Source organism: Microcebus murinus, chromosome 7 (assembly GCF_040939455.1).
Source record: "Microcebus murinus isolate Inina chromosome 7, M.murinus_Inina_mat1.0, whole genome shotgun sequence".
In the NCBI taxonomy this organism is placed as follows: Eukaryota; Metazoa; Chordata; class Mammalia; order Primates; family Cheirogaleidae; genus Microcebus; species Microcebus murinus.
In genome coordinates this window covers 74538832-74552379 of record NC_134110.1, presented here as the reverse complement: position 1 = coordinate 74552379, position 13548 = coordinate 74538832, and the positions used below count along the sequence as shown (strand labels likewise).

The following is a 13548-nucleotide window of genomic DNA, read 5'->3' as shown; positions in this document are numbered from 1 at the left end:
CCTGGTTTTTTATATATATTGAATTGTATTTCCTTCAAGTTCTCAATTATGTGAATCCATGTTAATAGATGTGATTAATATAATGAGTACATTGTAAAAGTAGTCCAAGGCTTCTTAATGCAAAGTTTATACTACTCATAATTGTAGTTCAGTACTGTTTATAATATCTCAAACATAAAAAAGGTGAGGCTACCCCATTCCTTATTTTAGAATAAGAGATTATTAGATTGTAATTTTAGATTATTAGATTGAAACTTTAAATTATTAGATTGAAACTTTAAATTATTAGATTGAAACTTTATGTCTTTTCTTTATAAATGTAGGCACCCTTAGTGGTAAAAAAAAACTCCTACTCTAATTCGCTCTATAGCAATACAGGTCGGGCCAGGCACGGTGGCTCAAGCCTGTAATCCTAGCACTCTGGAAGGCTGAGGCGGGCGGATTGCTTGAGGTCAGGAGTTCGAAACCAGCCTGAGCAAGAGTGAGACTCCCATCTTTACTATAAATGGAAAGAAATTAATTGGCCAACTAATATATATAGAAAAAATTAGCCGGGCATGGTGGTTTATGCCTGTAGTCCCAGCTACTTGGGAGGCTGAGGCAGTAGGATTGCTTGAGCCCAAGAGTTTGAGGTTGCTGTGAGCTAGGCTGACGCCATGGCACTCACTCTAGCCTGGGCAACAAAGCGAGACTCAGTCTCAAAAAAAAAAAAAAAAATACAGGTCACTCTCTTTCTTCCTCTTTTTCTCTCTTCCCCTCGTTTTCCCTCTACCTTGAGTTAATCATGAAACCAGTTAGTTTCAGATTTGACAGTTCGTGATCAGTAGTGTGTGCTCTTTCACTTAAATGAAGACCTTGTTCTTATCTAGATCACAGTGAAATCACCGGGATTAATTGAAAATGTCCATGAAGTACTTTGTACTCCTTTGAGACAGAAGCTACGTAGATATGGCTCATGATCTTATTCTTTTTTTTTTTCTCAAGATAAACCAAAAGCAATTGTCTCCTGTTGATTTTGGGGATTAAATCAATTAAAAAGCAGAAACCACCATAGTTAAATAAAATAAGTTGTTGCTTTATTTATTTATTTTTGGTAAACTGTAAAAACCACAAAGACACTTTCTATAGCAAAACACTTTTTAATTTTAATAAAAGTTTCCATTTTGAAAAGTAGCCATGCTTGACCAAAATTAACTCTGAATCCTACCAGTCAATAAACCACAGGCATGAAATCTTCCTCAAGGTCCTCCTTGCAGGGCTTGTTTGGCTGGGTACATCCATATCCCATAGTTAGTCTTCCAGAGACCACCTTTCAGAATTTTAATAGTCCTTTAAAAAGGAAACAGGTGGATGTGAAATTCTTTAGGAAGAATTCCTAGTGGCCAGGTGCAGTGGCCCACGCCTGTAATCCTAGCACTCTGGGAGGCCAAGGCGGGCGGATTGTTTCGAGTTCGAAACCAGCCTGAGCAAGAGCGAGACCCTGTCTCTACTATAAACAGAAATAAATTAATTGGCCAACTAATATATATAGAAAAAATTAGCCGGGCATGATGGCACATGCCTGTAGTCCCAGCTATTCGGGAGGCTGAGGCAGTAGGATTGCTTGAGCCCAGGAGTTTGAGGTTGCTGTCAGCTAGGCTCCACCTAGCACTGACACCACAGCACTCACACTAGCTTGGGCAACAAAGTGAGACTCTGTCTCAAAAAAAAAAAAGAATTCCTAGTGACTGTAGTATACAGGGAAATAGTAATCTGATGAGGAAAGACTAGGCTGTTCTTACCCTCAACTACTGGTCTTTCTGGACTCAGACAGGATCTTACCTCTTTGGGAACCTCACTTGACTGGTCCTTCCACCCTTGCTGAGGTGTCTGGGGCCTCTTGGACTTGTCCTATCACAGAACTTTCCATGCTGTATTGTAATTGCTTTTCTGTCTTTCCACTGAGCTAAAGACTCCCTAGGGGCAATAGCTATGTCTTACTTGTCTACCTAGCATGGTGCCTTGCACACAGTAGGAACTCAATGAATGTAAGTTACCAAAAAAAAAATTTTTTTTTTTTGATATGATGGAAGGACATGGAAAATACCATGATATGGCATGAGGGTACATTAGCATACATAGATTAAGTCCCAATAAAATTATAAGCTACCAGAAATCAATTAATATTTACCATTTAATACCTAAAGAGTTAAACACTATTCATTGTTTGAACCCTTAAGTTTTAAAGGCTGTGGTACTAATTTTTCTATTAAATAAATGAGATTGTTCCTGGCATATAGTAAGTACTGGATGATAACTATAATTAACTAACAACAATAATAATGATGGTCAATGTTCTTTTTGTGCATGAGATGTGTGCTGAAATTTTTTTTTTTTTTTTGAGACAGAGTCTCACTTTGTTGCCCAGGCTAGAGTGAGTGCCGTGGCATCAGCCTAGCTCACAGCAACCTCAAACTCCTGGACTCAAGCAATCCTACTGCCTCAGCCTCCCGAGTAGCTGGGACTACAGGCGTGCACCACCATGCCCGGCTAATTTTTTCTCTATATATTAGTTGGCCAATTAATTTCTTTCTATTTATAGTAGAGACAGGGTCTCACTCTTGCTCAGGCTGGTTTCGAACTCCTGACCTCGGGCAATCCGCCTGCCTCGGCCTCCCAGACTGCTAGGATTACAGGCGTGAGCCACCGCGCCCGGCCTGAAATTTTTAAAAGATTTCAAAAGGGAGGAAGTTGTCTTCTTGCTAATAAAGTCCAGCTAGGAATAGCACTAATTTGATGGATTCAGTGATTGTTTTTAATTTTCACCTCTAGAAATTGTCAATTTCTTACAGTCTCATTATCTAGTTCTAGGTAATTGTCTGAAGTCATCCAAATTCATAAGATCTTAAATTATATATTAAAAAAACCACCTAAAAACAAACAGAAAAATATACAGGGTGTGGACATATCTTATGTGTGTAATCCCCCCAGATACCAGAATACCCAGAAAAATGAATTGGTAACCTACAACAATGTGGTAATTATATAGTTAAAAACTTTATTGTAATTTATCTGTTTCCTTCACTAGACTGTTTCTTGAGGATAAGAACAGCCTTGCTCATCATTGCATACTTAGCATTGAATAGGTCCTGGCCCGTAGTAAGCGCTTAATAACTGTTGAATGAATGAATAATCAGAAAGTAGCTTGATGTAGATTTACTCTGAGCAAAAGAAGCCAGATACAAGGAAGGCTCTCCTGGCTCCATAAAGAACACAAGGCCTCTGTGACTGGGAGTGTCCATGTCCTTTGATCTCGCTCTCTTTTATGATATAATCCTGGCAGATTTGTAGCCCTTCTTTCCCTAGATTCCATGCTAATCGGAGGTGTGTTTTTCATTTATCTTTATGTCAAAGAGCCAGCTTACCATACAGTGATTAAGCTATGGCTTTCATCAGATTCACTAGTTCTAAGAATATACTCTAGTGATTCCCAGATAACTTCAGTAGCAACCTTACAAACTAACATGTGCGGAGGATTTTTTCAGGTGACGTCTTTTATTTTGTCTTAGTAATATTAATTGATCCAGGCACTGTCCCAGGCACTGGAGACAGAGGTGACCAAGACAATTTCTGCCTTAAATAAGTTTATATCCTAGTGGGATAGACAGTAAGTATATGAGTAGACAAATGTGGTGATTTGTAATCATTTTTTTTTTTTCTGATCTTGTTGCCAGCTTGTTCTTGTCATTCAGAGGAAGCTGACTTCAGTGTACTTTAGGAAAATGAGCAGGGTTAGCAAATTACCATTTAAAAATTCAAATGCAATAGAGAAGCATACATTTCAAGTTTCACAATGTCGTTGGTCATTGCAGCATATAGCCAATAGCAAAGACTCTTTTACTAAGATATTATATTTTTCCTTAACTTTTATGGCATGTAACTCTGGTTTCTTAATGTCTGGAAACCTCTTATATGAATGGATATTATTTGGAATAGATTTTAAAAGAATAAATGCTAAATGAAAGAGTAAATAGACTATAGGAGGGCTATATGGAAAGTATTCAGCCATGTAATATGAAAAATAGTAGAGACATTTATTGAAGAAGATACAAGACACAAGAAACATTGTACATAAGGCAGTAACACCTCAGTCCTCTTCAAAGTAGGCATCTTGGGAACTCACACAGTTCTCCCAGCTTCTCTTAACATAATCCATACCCATTCAACGTTCTTAGGTGTTCTGCTTGTTGCGGGCCTTCCAGAATGTGGATCGCTTTCAACAGATTCTTGACCATCTTTAAAGTGTTTGTGCCACAATTTTATTTGCCCAGCACTCATTGCATTGTCCCTGAAAGCCTTCTGAATCATCTGAATAGTTTCTGTGGAGGAATGTTCAAGCTTAATGCAAAATTTGATGCACATTCGTTGCTCTAGTTGCTCAGTCATTTTGAATGTGACAGCCACACAGTGCACATGCTTACTCAATAGGATCTAGCACCCCCCTGACGAATACAGTGAAGTCATCATTGTTCACGAGTGCGCATTTCAGTCCAATCTCTTTGGCTGCCAGGTTACATGGATCTCCTGCAAATCATTCTCATTATATTAACTATGGCTGGATACTTTCCAGACAGCCCTCATATTTGCCAAACGTGATTCTGAAGAAATGATAACTCGTTTTGTAACATTAAATGAAGGCAATAATATTTATTTACTTATGTAAGTTGAAAAGTAAAGTGAATAATTTGACTCTTGAGGACACTAAATTAATTCTCATTAAAAATAATTTTTATTGCCATTATTCTTTTTATACTTAGTTTAGGTGTTTTGGTATAGGCTGTCTCAAAGTCATTAACAAATAAACCTTGATATTTTGACTTACTTTTTCTCACCTTATATTTCTTTGGAAGAAGACTGCTCCAAGAAAATGGTCTTCTCTGCAATTAGACATTTGCTGATCATAATCCCAGGTTGGATATTTCAGTTGAAAGATTCAAATGTGGAGTCCAAATATGTAAAGTGTAAGGCAATCCTAGTTGCTTGACTAAGCAGAGCTGTGATAATCTGGCTTTAAACCCTGGACTCAGAGCAGACTTTCCAGAGATCAATCATTATTCTTGGATGTTTCCCTAACAGTGTGTGTTTTTTTGTATCACTTTCTTTCTCCAGAGCCAGCTTGCTTGCATAGTTTCCCAAAGTCAATTCCACATTGATTACTCAAGCTCTCTAATCTGCTTTTTATCTGTGAAGGAATGACTTTATGGTTCAGCTCAGTTTTCATCCTGCAGCAGCAAGGAAAAACAAAACAACACAATAGAACTATTGATTGCTTTTCATTTGGAATGCCATTTCATTCATAACCTATACAGATTGTACAATGTATACAGACTATGGTGTCACTTATGGAAATGTGCCTTTTAAATTAATTTATCTGTGAATCACCTTGAAAGTATTTGTAAAAAGATAAATCAAATATTTCATTCATTCGTTCTTCAAATATTTATTGTGCATCTTCTCTGCTAAGTAATGGGAATAGTGGGGACCCAAACAGACAGTCTTTACTCTCATGAACATTATCCTATGGAAGAAGAAACAGTAAAATTATTCTGTTTTTCACAGAGTAACAGAAGAGCAAGCCCTAGAGTTTGATCTAAGTGGCTCTCTCCTCTCTTTTATTTTTTAGAATGCTTTGGAAATAGCTATCTTTACTTACTATAATGAAATCTGGATCCAAATAAATCTGAAGGAAGCCCCAACCATTCAACCTTCCAAACAATTTTTATTCTGTATGCTCACAATTTTTTCCTGGGCAGTTTTGAGAATTTTGGAAGTTAAGGATCATCCAGTTCAATCTCCTAATTAAAAATAGACAGACAAACACAAATACGGACAAGGGAGCTGAAACCCAGAGAGGCTTAAGGGAGTTTTTGAAAGATCACATAATTTAGCCGCTGCACTGGGTCTGTACCCAGGTCTGCTGATTCCAGTCACTGCAGCAACTTGTAATCACCGATGTTCAGCTTCATCTGAGTCAAACTGAGTAAGGAAGAAGTGAGTTCAGCTGTACTGGTCAATGCAGATGGCAGTCTGGACCATTCCTTCACCTACAGTATAGCTCAGGGAGAGGTGTGCCTTAGGCAAATATATTATCTTTTCTGGTTTTTTTTCCTCCTTGCTTTGTGTAGATAACTGCATGTGATAATTTTTAACATCTTATATAAGGCAGGTCATTCTTGACAAATTTTGCAACAGAGTTTATAGGGCATCTCTGAAGAGGAGGGTAATTTAAATTAAACTATTGTTAAAGCCGCTGTCTCACCAATCTAACACTTAATTCTGTTGGGTGCTACTGGAAGTTTAGTAATACTTATGGTATATCCAGCATCCAGCACTTCTCCTCCCATATCCTTTAAACATGCTCAACAGACAGACGGTTTAGGACTATGTTTTCTATTAAGAAGCTTTTCTAGATACTTAAGATATTATTCTATTGTCACTGTTTTAGAGATCATATTTATTGAGGGAAAGTACTAAAATGTGCTTTGCCAAATTGACGAAGATATGATAGATTTTTTAAAAGGTTAATTTTGTCTTATATTTCATATTCCCCAATATTTTATATTTTATATTCCCCAAGAATATAGAATTTAAGTACAAAAGATGTGCTCGCTTGGCCAATTTTTATAGTAATAATAACAATTATAAGATAATATTTAATAGTAATAGGTAACATGTCCATGATGCTGATTGTGTGTCCGGCAGTGAAAAGTGCTTTGTGTTTAATTTTTCTTCTATTTTCATTACAGCATTAGGAAGAGGTCCCATTACTGTGTTCAGTTTTTAGACATGGAAGCTATCACATGGAATTAGTTTGTCCAGGATCACACAGTTGGTAAAAGAGAGCGTGAGGGTGGCGTGTAGTAGTTCACTCCTGTAATCCTAACACTATGAGAGGCTGAGGTGGGAGGATCACTCAAGGCCAGGAGTTTGAGACCAACCTGAGCAACATAGTGAGACCATGTCTCCACAAAAAAATACAAAAATCAGCCAGGTGTGGTAGTGTGCACCTATAGTCCCAGCTACATGGAGGCTGAGGCAGGAGGATTGCTTGAGCCCAGGAGTATGAGGTTGCAGAGCGAAACTGTTTCAAAAAAAAAAAAAAAAGAGCCAGAATGCAGGTCTTCTACTGTGTTTCCTCAAAAATAAGACAGAGTCTTATATTTATTTTTCCTAAAGAAGACACCCTAGGGCGTATTTTCAGGGGATGTGTTATTTTCCCCCCAAAAGCATCAGCTTGCAGCACGCACAGGATGGCCGGGACCTGACAGGGGGAGCTGACCTTGTTGGTGGGGCTGCCCGCACCTTTCCGGTCACCTCTGGGATAGTAGCTGTCACGATGGGGCAGATGAGAAGGGCTGCTCATCTTCTTTACCGCTGTGCAATGAAATGCACACACTGCGTAGCCACGCCCATCACTAGGTCTTATTTTCGGGGTAGGGCTTATATTGTGCAAATGCTTAGAAATCTTGCTAGGGCGTATTTTATGGGTAGGTCTTATTTTCAGGGAAACACAATAATTGCTTAAGCCTTTACCCTAACCATAATGCTGCACTGCTCTATCAAGCTCAAACTGGACCTTTTTGCACATCCTTATTCAGAGAGGCCGGCTTATCCTCGGGGCAGTTCCTTGCCTTTCAGAATTTCTAATTTCTTCTACTTTTTGAACCAGTGTGTCTGCTGTGATTTCCCAGGTGTTCCATAGAATTCTGTATTTTGTGGGCTCTCTAACCTTTTAAAATGTTTTGTTTTCACTTCACACATATCTAAATGTTGTATCCTTTCCAGCAAACCAAATGACACATTTGTAAAGAATCCTTTGGAGGACAGGGACGTATAGAGTAATTCAGGGAGATATTGCAGGTTGCGGCAGCATATGTAAATATTATTTTCTTGCTGACGATTTAAAATCTGTTGGTGTTTAGTCCTGCGTGGGGGTCCTCTCACTGGAAGCTACAGGCTACGGCAGTTTCACCTTCACTGGGGGTGCGCTGATGACCACGGCTCCGAGCACACAGTGGATGGAATGAAGTACGCTGCAGAGGTGAGCCATCAGCCATGTCTCAGACTCAGGGGTTTCCTGTGGGGTGAGATTGAAGGGGTGTCAGGGACAACTTTCTTGACCCAAAATAGATCCCAAGCCAATTAGGTATCTCAATGTCTGAAATTGCTTTATTCATTCAACACTAGAGTTTATAAATATGAGACACTTCAAATGTTGCCCTTCTAAGCATTAAGGTAACCCTGGGAATTTCGGATTCTATGTTCCCATGTTAGAAATGAGTAAACTGGGGACTGGAGAGTTTAACTAATTGATCCAGCTAGGAAACATTGAGATAGGTTTAAACCCAGCTTTGTCTGATATCAAATTACAAATTCTTTCTACCTATCTCTTGTATCTCTTGAAAGGCCAGTGAGAAGGGAGAGAAAGAAACATTTGTTTTTTAAGTCCAACTGTGTTCATATTTGGGTCAGATACAAACATATACTAATATGGAAAGCCCACTTTTAAATAGGCTATAGGAAATGGCAACATTCCACTTAGCGAAAAAATATAAAGACACAAACTCTCCTAAACTCTACATTACCTCTGTGTTTCCAAGCATAAAATAGAACCTCTGTTAATTATTCAGGTCATTGGTAAAACATAACACAATAAAGCATTCATTGACTTATTCTCACTCCCCACTGGGAAGTTAGTCCTTTTTCTTTATAGTTATATTTATTAATAATACTCTGCTTTTTCTAATCCTCTGCTTAAAGAGCAAAGTGTAATATGCTTCAAGTTTTAATATGATTAAATATTACTAACACCCAACTTAACCATGAGATGAAAGCGCATTATTGGATGACTAAACCAAAACTATTCAAGTGAAAATAATTCGGCTTGTGAGTCAGCTAGGCAAGACAGAGCAATATTACCAGGCAAGCACAGTTTTTCTTCATGTTTTCATGGTCACTGAGCTGTGGAGTTTGGATGTACCTGGGTAGCCCTGCTGTTCAGACACATCTAGCAAACAACTTTTTTGCAATTTCACTCTTCCATTAACATGTGCATCTGCCCTTGAGGCTATTATCCAAAATGTCTGTTTTGCCAACTAAATCACTTTTGTTTGAAGCCAAGTGCCTTAGGGCACGACACCTGCTCTGTCCTCAGGGTAGAGGAATAAAATGTACATACACACTGTTCTACAGTGATGGACAAAAGATGCCAAGAATGGAGAAAGTGGGATTCCTGAATGTGTAGGATGTGTCAGTTTAGATCATCTGCAGAATAGTTTTCCTGTTTGCTTTCTAAAGTTTTATGTTCCAGATTTAACATATTGTTCTAACTCTTGAAATCTCCCTGGAGGTTAATTGTTGGCTGCTTTGGATCACTGGTCTCTAATTTTCCTTTGCAGCTCAGGGAAATTGATCACATTGCTTTCTGCTTGCACCTTGTCCTTTCATACACTTGAAAGTATGATCTACTCTCAGAGAGGTTTACTGCCAAGTTGGCAAGTAGTGTCTTGATAAGGGCCCTCATATCCTGAGGCTCAGAGTCCTGACCTGAAGCTTAAGGGCTATCTTTGTAGATAAAGCTTTGTGGATAAAGGTTTGACTGGAATTTCATAATGTTGTTAAGTATGCATCTAAGGCTATTTGTTATTCCATTGGTTCATATATTCATTCCCTCTGTAAGAATTTATTGAGACCCAACTATGCCTCTTTGCACAGCGAACTCATGTTTATCCTGAAGGGAGTGCTGGAAAGAAGTAGTGATGCCCCAGGTCCCATAACATGCAGCCTAACCAAACTTGGTGTCAGAGCTTTCCTGTGGCAGAGGCCTTTAACTGGAAATCTGAAGGATGAAGAGGAGGGAGCCAGGCCAAGGGGAGACACAGCAGTGGTTTTGCATGGAATCACATGTGAGGACTTGGGGTGGGAAAGAGCCTCATATGTTTGAAGACAGAATGGCTTGTGTGATCAGAGCAGGGAGAATGAAGGGGAGAGTTGTCAGAGGCGGAGTCCGAGAGGCTGAGTAGGGCCGGGTCTTACTGAGGTAAGATGTGATAAGGATTATGAACTTGATTCTAAGTTCAATGGGAAGCCACCGAACAGCTTTGATTCGGGAAGTGGTCATATTTTCATTTCGAAAATAGCATGCAAGCTCCAGTTTGAGAATAGATTGGATTGAAGCGAGAGTGGCTAAGGAGAGCTTTTGAGGAGGTTTTTGGAGAAGTTCCAGGCAATATATGATGGTGCAGGTGGAGGGCTGGCTGGAAGTGTGAGCTCCAGTGGGGTTTGTTGATTGATTTGGTTTGAGGGTGAGAGAGGGTAGGGGTCCGTGTTTCTAGTTTTGAGATAGGAAATGCTGTTTGAGAAAGTCTGAGTCAAACCTCAGGGTTGCTGGGGTGCGAGATGGACAATAAACAAATAAATAAATGGTACGTAGTGAGTTCTTTGATGAGAACAATACCATGTGGTCTAGATGAGGGACTTGAGTGGTTAGGAAAGGCCTCTTTGAGATGTTAGTTGAAGTGAGATGGAATAACAAGAAGAAAACACTATGAGAAAATCTAGAGATTTTCTAGAGAGAAGTTTCCAGGAAGTGGGAACAGCAAGTCCAAATGCTCTGAGGTAGGAATGAGGTTGGCATGTTCAAGAAGAGGAAGACACTGGCCTATAGGATTGGAATTAATGAGAAGGGCAAAGTCATGGGCTATGTCCCAGAGAGGCAGACAGTGGCCACACCACAATGAGTGTTCTTGGGCAGGGTGAGCAGTTTGGAATTTATCTTTAATGTAATGGTTAGAAGATAATAAAAAGTTTTGAGCAGGGGAATGACACACTCTGCTCTATATTTTATAAAATATAACTGGCTACTATGTGGACAGGAGGCTGTTGGGCAAATATTGAAGCAGGGAGATAAATTAGAAGGTTATGGAAGTAGTTGAAGTGAGTAATAATGGTAATTTTGACTCTGGGGGTGGTGGAAATGATGAGAGTTGGATAGATCCATGATATGTCTGGGAGGTAAAGTCCGTGGGACTTGTGGATAAATAGGATGTTGTAATTGAAGGAAGGAAAAAGAGGAGTCTAGAAACACTGTCAAGGCTTTGGCTTAAGCAACCCGGAGCCTGGTTTTAGTAATGCCATTTACTGAGATGTGCAAGCCCAGGAAGGAGCAGGTGGAAGAGGGGAATTAACTTTGTGTTTTAGACGTGTTAAGTTTGAGATGCCTTATAGGCATTCTAGGCTCATGTTCAAGTAGACTGTTGGATACAAACCTGGAGTTTAAAGAAGAGGGCAGGGCTGGAGATGGTGGCATTTGGGAGTCACTTGCATTTGGTTTCAGGTTCAAAAGAATCCGTTTGTGTTCAGCTCTAGAAACGATTCCAAGGGGTTAAATTAGTTTTTCCATACAGTTTTGTAGTAAGTTCAAGACTATCATCAAGTTATTTCCTTATAAAATTTTTTTTAAAAGAAGGAAAGAAATGGAAGAAAAAACTATTTAAAACTGCAATATATAAAAATTTAATTTGGGGCGTAATATGATGATTTGTGACATTACAGAGAGAAATTAAAGTGATTAATTATCCCCAAAGCATCTAAAAAAACTGGGCTAATCCATTCTGTGTTTGGAACTTTATGTGATTATAGTTTATACAGAATATATAATAAGCATTTTAAAATATGTAGTTAATCATGAAACTGTGATTTCAACACTCATGGTGGATTTTTGGCTTAGTATTTGGCAGTATATTTTACATACCACTAATATGCAGTTTAAAACTCAAAAGTTGAATAAAATTATTATTTAGAAATTATTTTCCACTAGAGAAGACTCTTATAATTTCTGTTTTTGCAGTGGCTACAACTTCATATTATTCAGCTTCAAATCATTGCTGTTGTCATTATTAGTCAGGAAATATGTTTGCTATTTTTTTTAAGTTTTAATTCAAATATTAATACAAATGCTAAAAAAGTGATATCAGTTCCTCTGTGAAGGTATTGCTGCCAGTGAAACAAGGTATATTAAAACAAAAAAAGATTTTCTTGTTCTAGTTTCCCATCACATTTTATATGGTCACTGTATTTTTTAATTAGCAGGAGATGGTTACATATAGGAGATATATATATATATATATATATGTATATATAATATATGTGTGTGTATATATATTTTCATCTCTCTTTAGTTACACATTCATTTTCTAACCTGTCATGGTTGTGACCCTAAAAAAGTCACTTCACATCTTTCTATCTCTTTGGTGTCATCTCTTACCAAGTGAGCTGATGCATTGGCACAGAGCCACTTAAAACAACCTTAACATTTTTATCAGCCCTTCCCTGACAGTGTAGCATCATCTATTGCATGTGAGCCAGATGAATTATGTTTTCAGGTTTCTTTCCTCCCCCAGCTATCTCACACCACCTTGGAACTCGGCACTACAGGAATCTGCTTTTGCCTTTTCTGTCTGGATAGCTTACAATTTTCCTTGATTGTTTGTGGATGGTACACTGTTTTATAGTTTTGTGGTTGACTGTTTATGCCAATTCTTATCTATCCATAAATCCTCTCGTATTAGTTGCCTGGTAGAGTTATATTTAAAGGATGGGATAAAAACCTGTATTTGAATATACTAAATTCTCTCTGTAACACTCGGCTAACAGGGTGGTTTGGGTGTGAAGACCCACATAAGTGTTTCATTCCTGAGGTGCCAAGAAGATTCATTAGAAGAAGAGCTTATCTGAAGTCAGGCCCTCATATCAGGTCCTTGGACAGCATGGCCTGGCCTTCACTGTTTATGATCATAGCTACATCCTTTGGGTGTGTCACAGTGCCCTTTGGTTTCTATCTCAGTTTGTCCTTCCCTTAATCAGGACTGAAGAGTCTCCAAAAGTGATTTTCTACTTCATTGTTATTTTATGATCTTTCCCATTTGTTCATATGTTTGGAATCCTGCATTGTTAACAATGGTAGAATATTTAGGACACCTTTGGGTTTTGCATAAGGCTACTTGAGTGTAGATAGAGTTGAGAAGTAGGTGAAGTCTCTTTTCTAGAGTTTCAGGTCTCTCCAACTCCTTTTCTTCCCACTTCTTTCCCTTTACCCCTCCTCAGTAACACCGAGTGCCCCCTAATGTTTTGTTCAGACAACTCTGGTTCCTACACCCCGAAGCCTCTTTTTCCTCCTTAAAACTTGCTCTCAGAAAAGGGTCTGAACATAATCATAGAAGGTAGTCAATGTATAAAAAATGATAAGCCAGTGAGGTAATGGCTATGTTAATTAACTTGATGAATCATTCCACATTGTATACATATATCAAAGCATTACATTGTGCCCCATACATGTATTCAATTATGATATGGCAATTAAAATTAATCTTAATAATAAAAAGTGTGAGTACTGCTTAAAATAGTTACTCATGAGGACAGTTTGTATTTTCAAGCCATAAAAAGTCTTCAACCGTAGTGGTAAATACCTAACTGGGCAGTGCCAGGAACAGCCACACTGTCCTTGGCAGT

The 13548-nt window shown here is 38.5% G+C and overlaps 1 protein-coding gene across 1 annotated transcript in view; it reads left to right on the top strand.

Moving 5' to 3' along the window:
• CA13 (carbonic anhydrase 13) overlaps positions 1 to 13548 on the top strand; it is a 32120-nt gene that overhangs the window by 5284 nt on the left and 13288 nt on the right. Inside the window, exon 3 of the mRNA XM_076005184.1 lies at positions 7962 to 8080. Within this exon, the coding sequence (XP_075861299.1) occupies positions 7962 to 8080 (119 nt within the window). The remainder of the gene's footprint in view (positions 1 to 7961; positions 8081 to 13548) is intronic.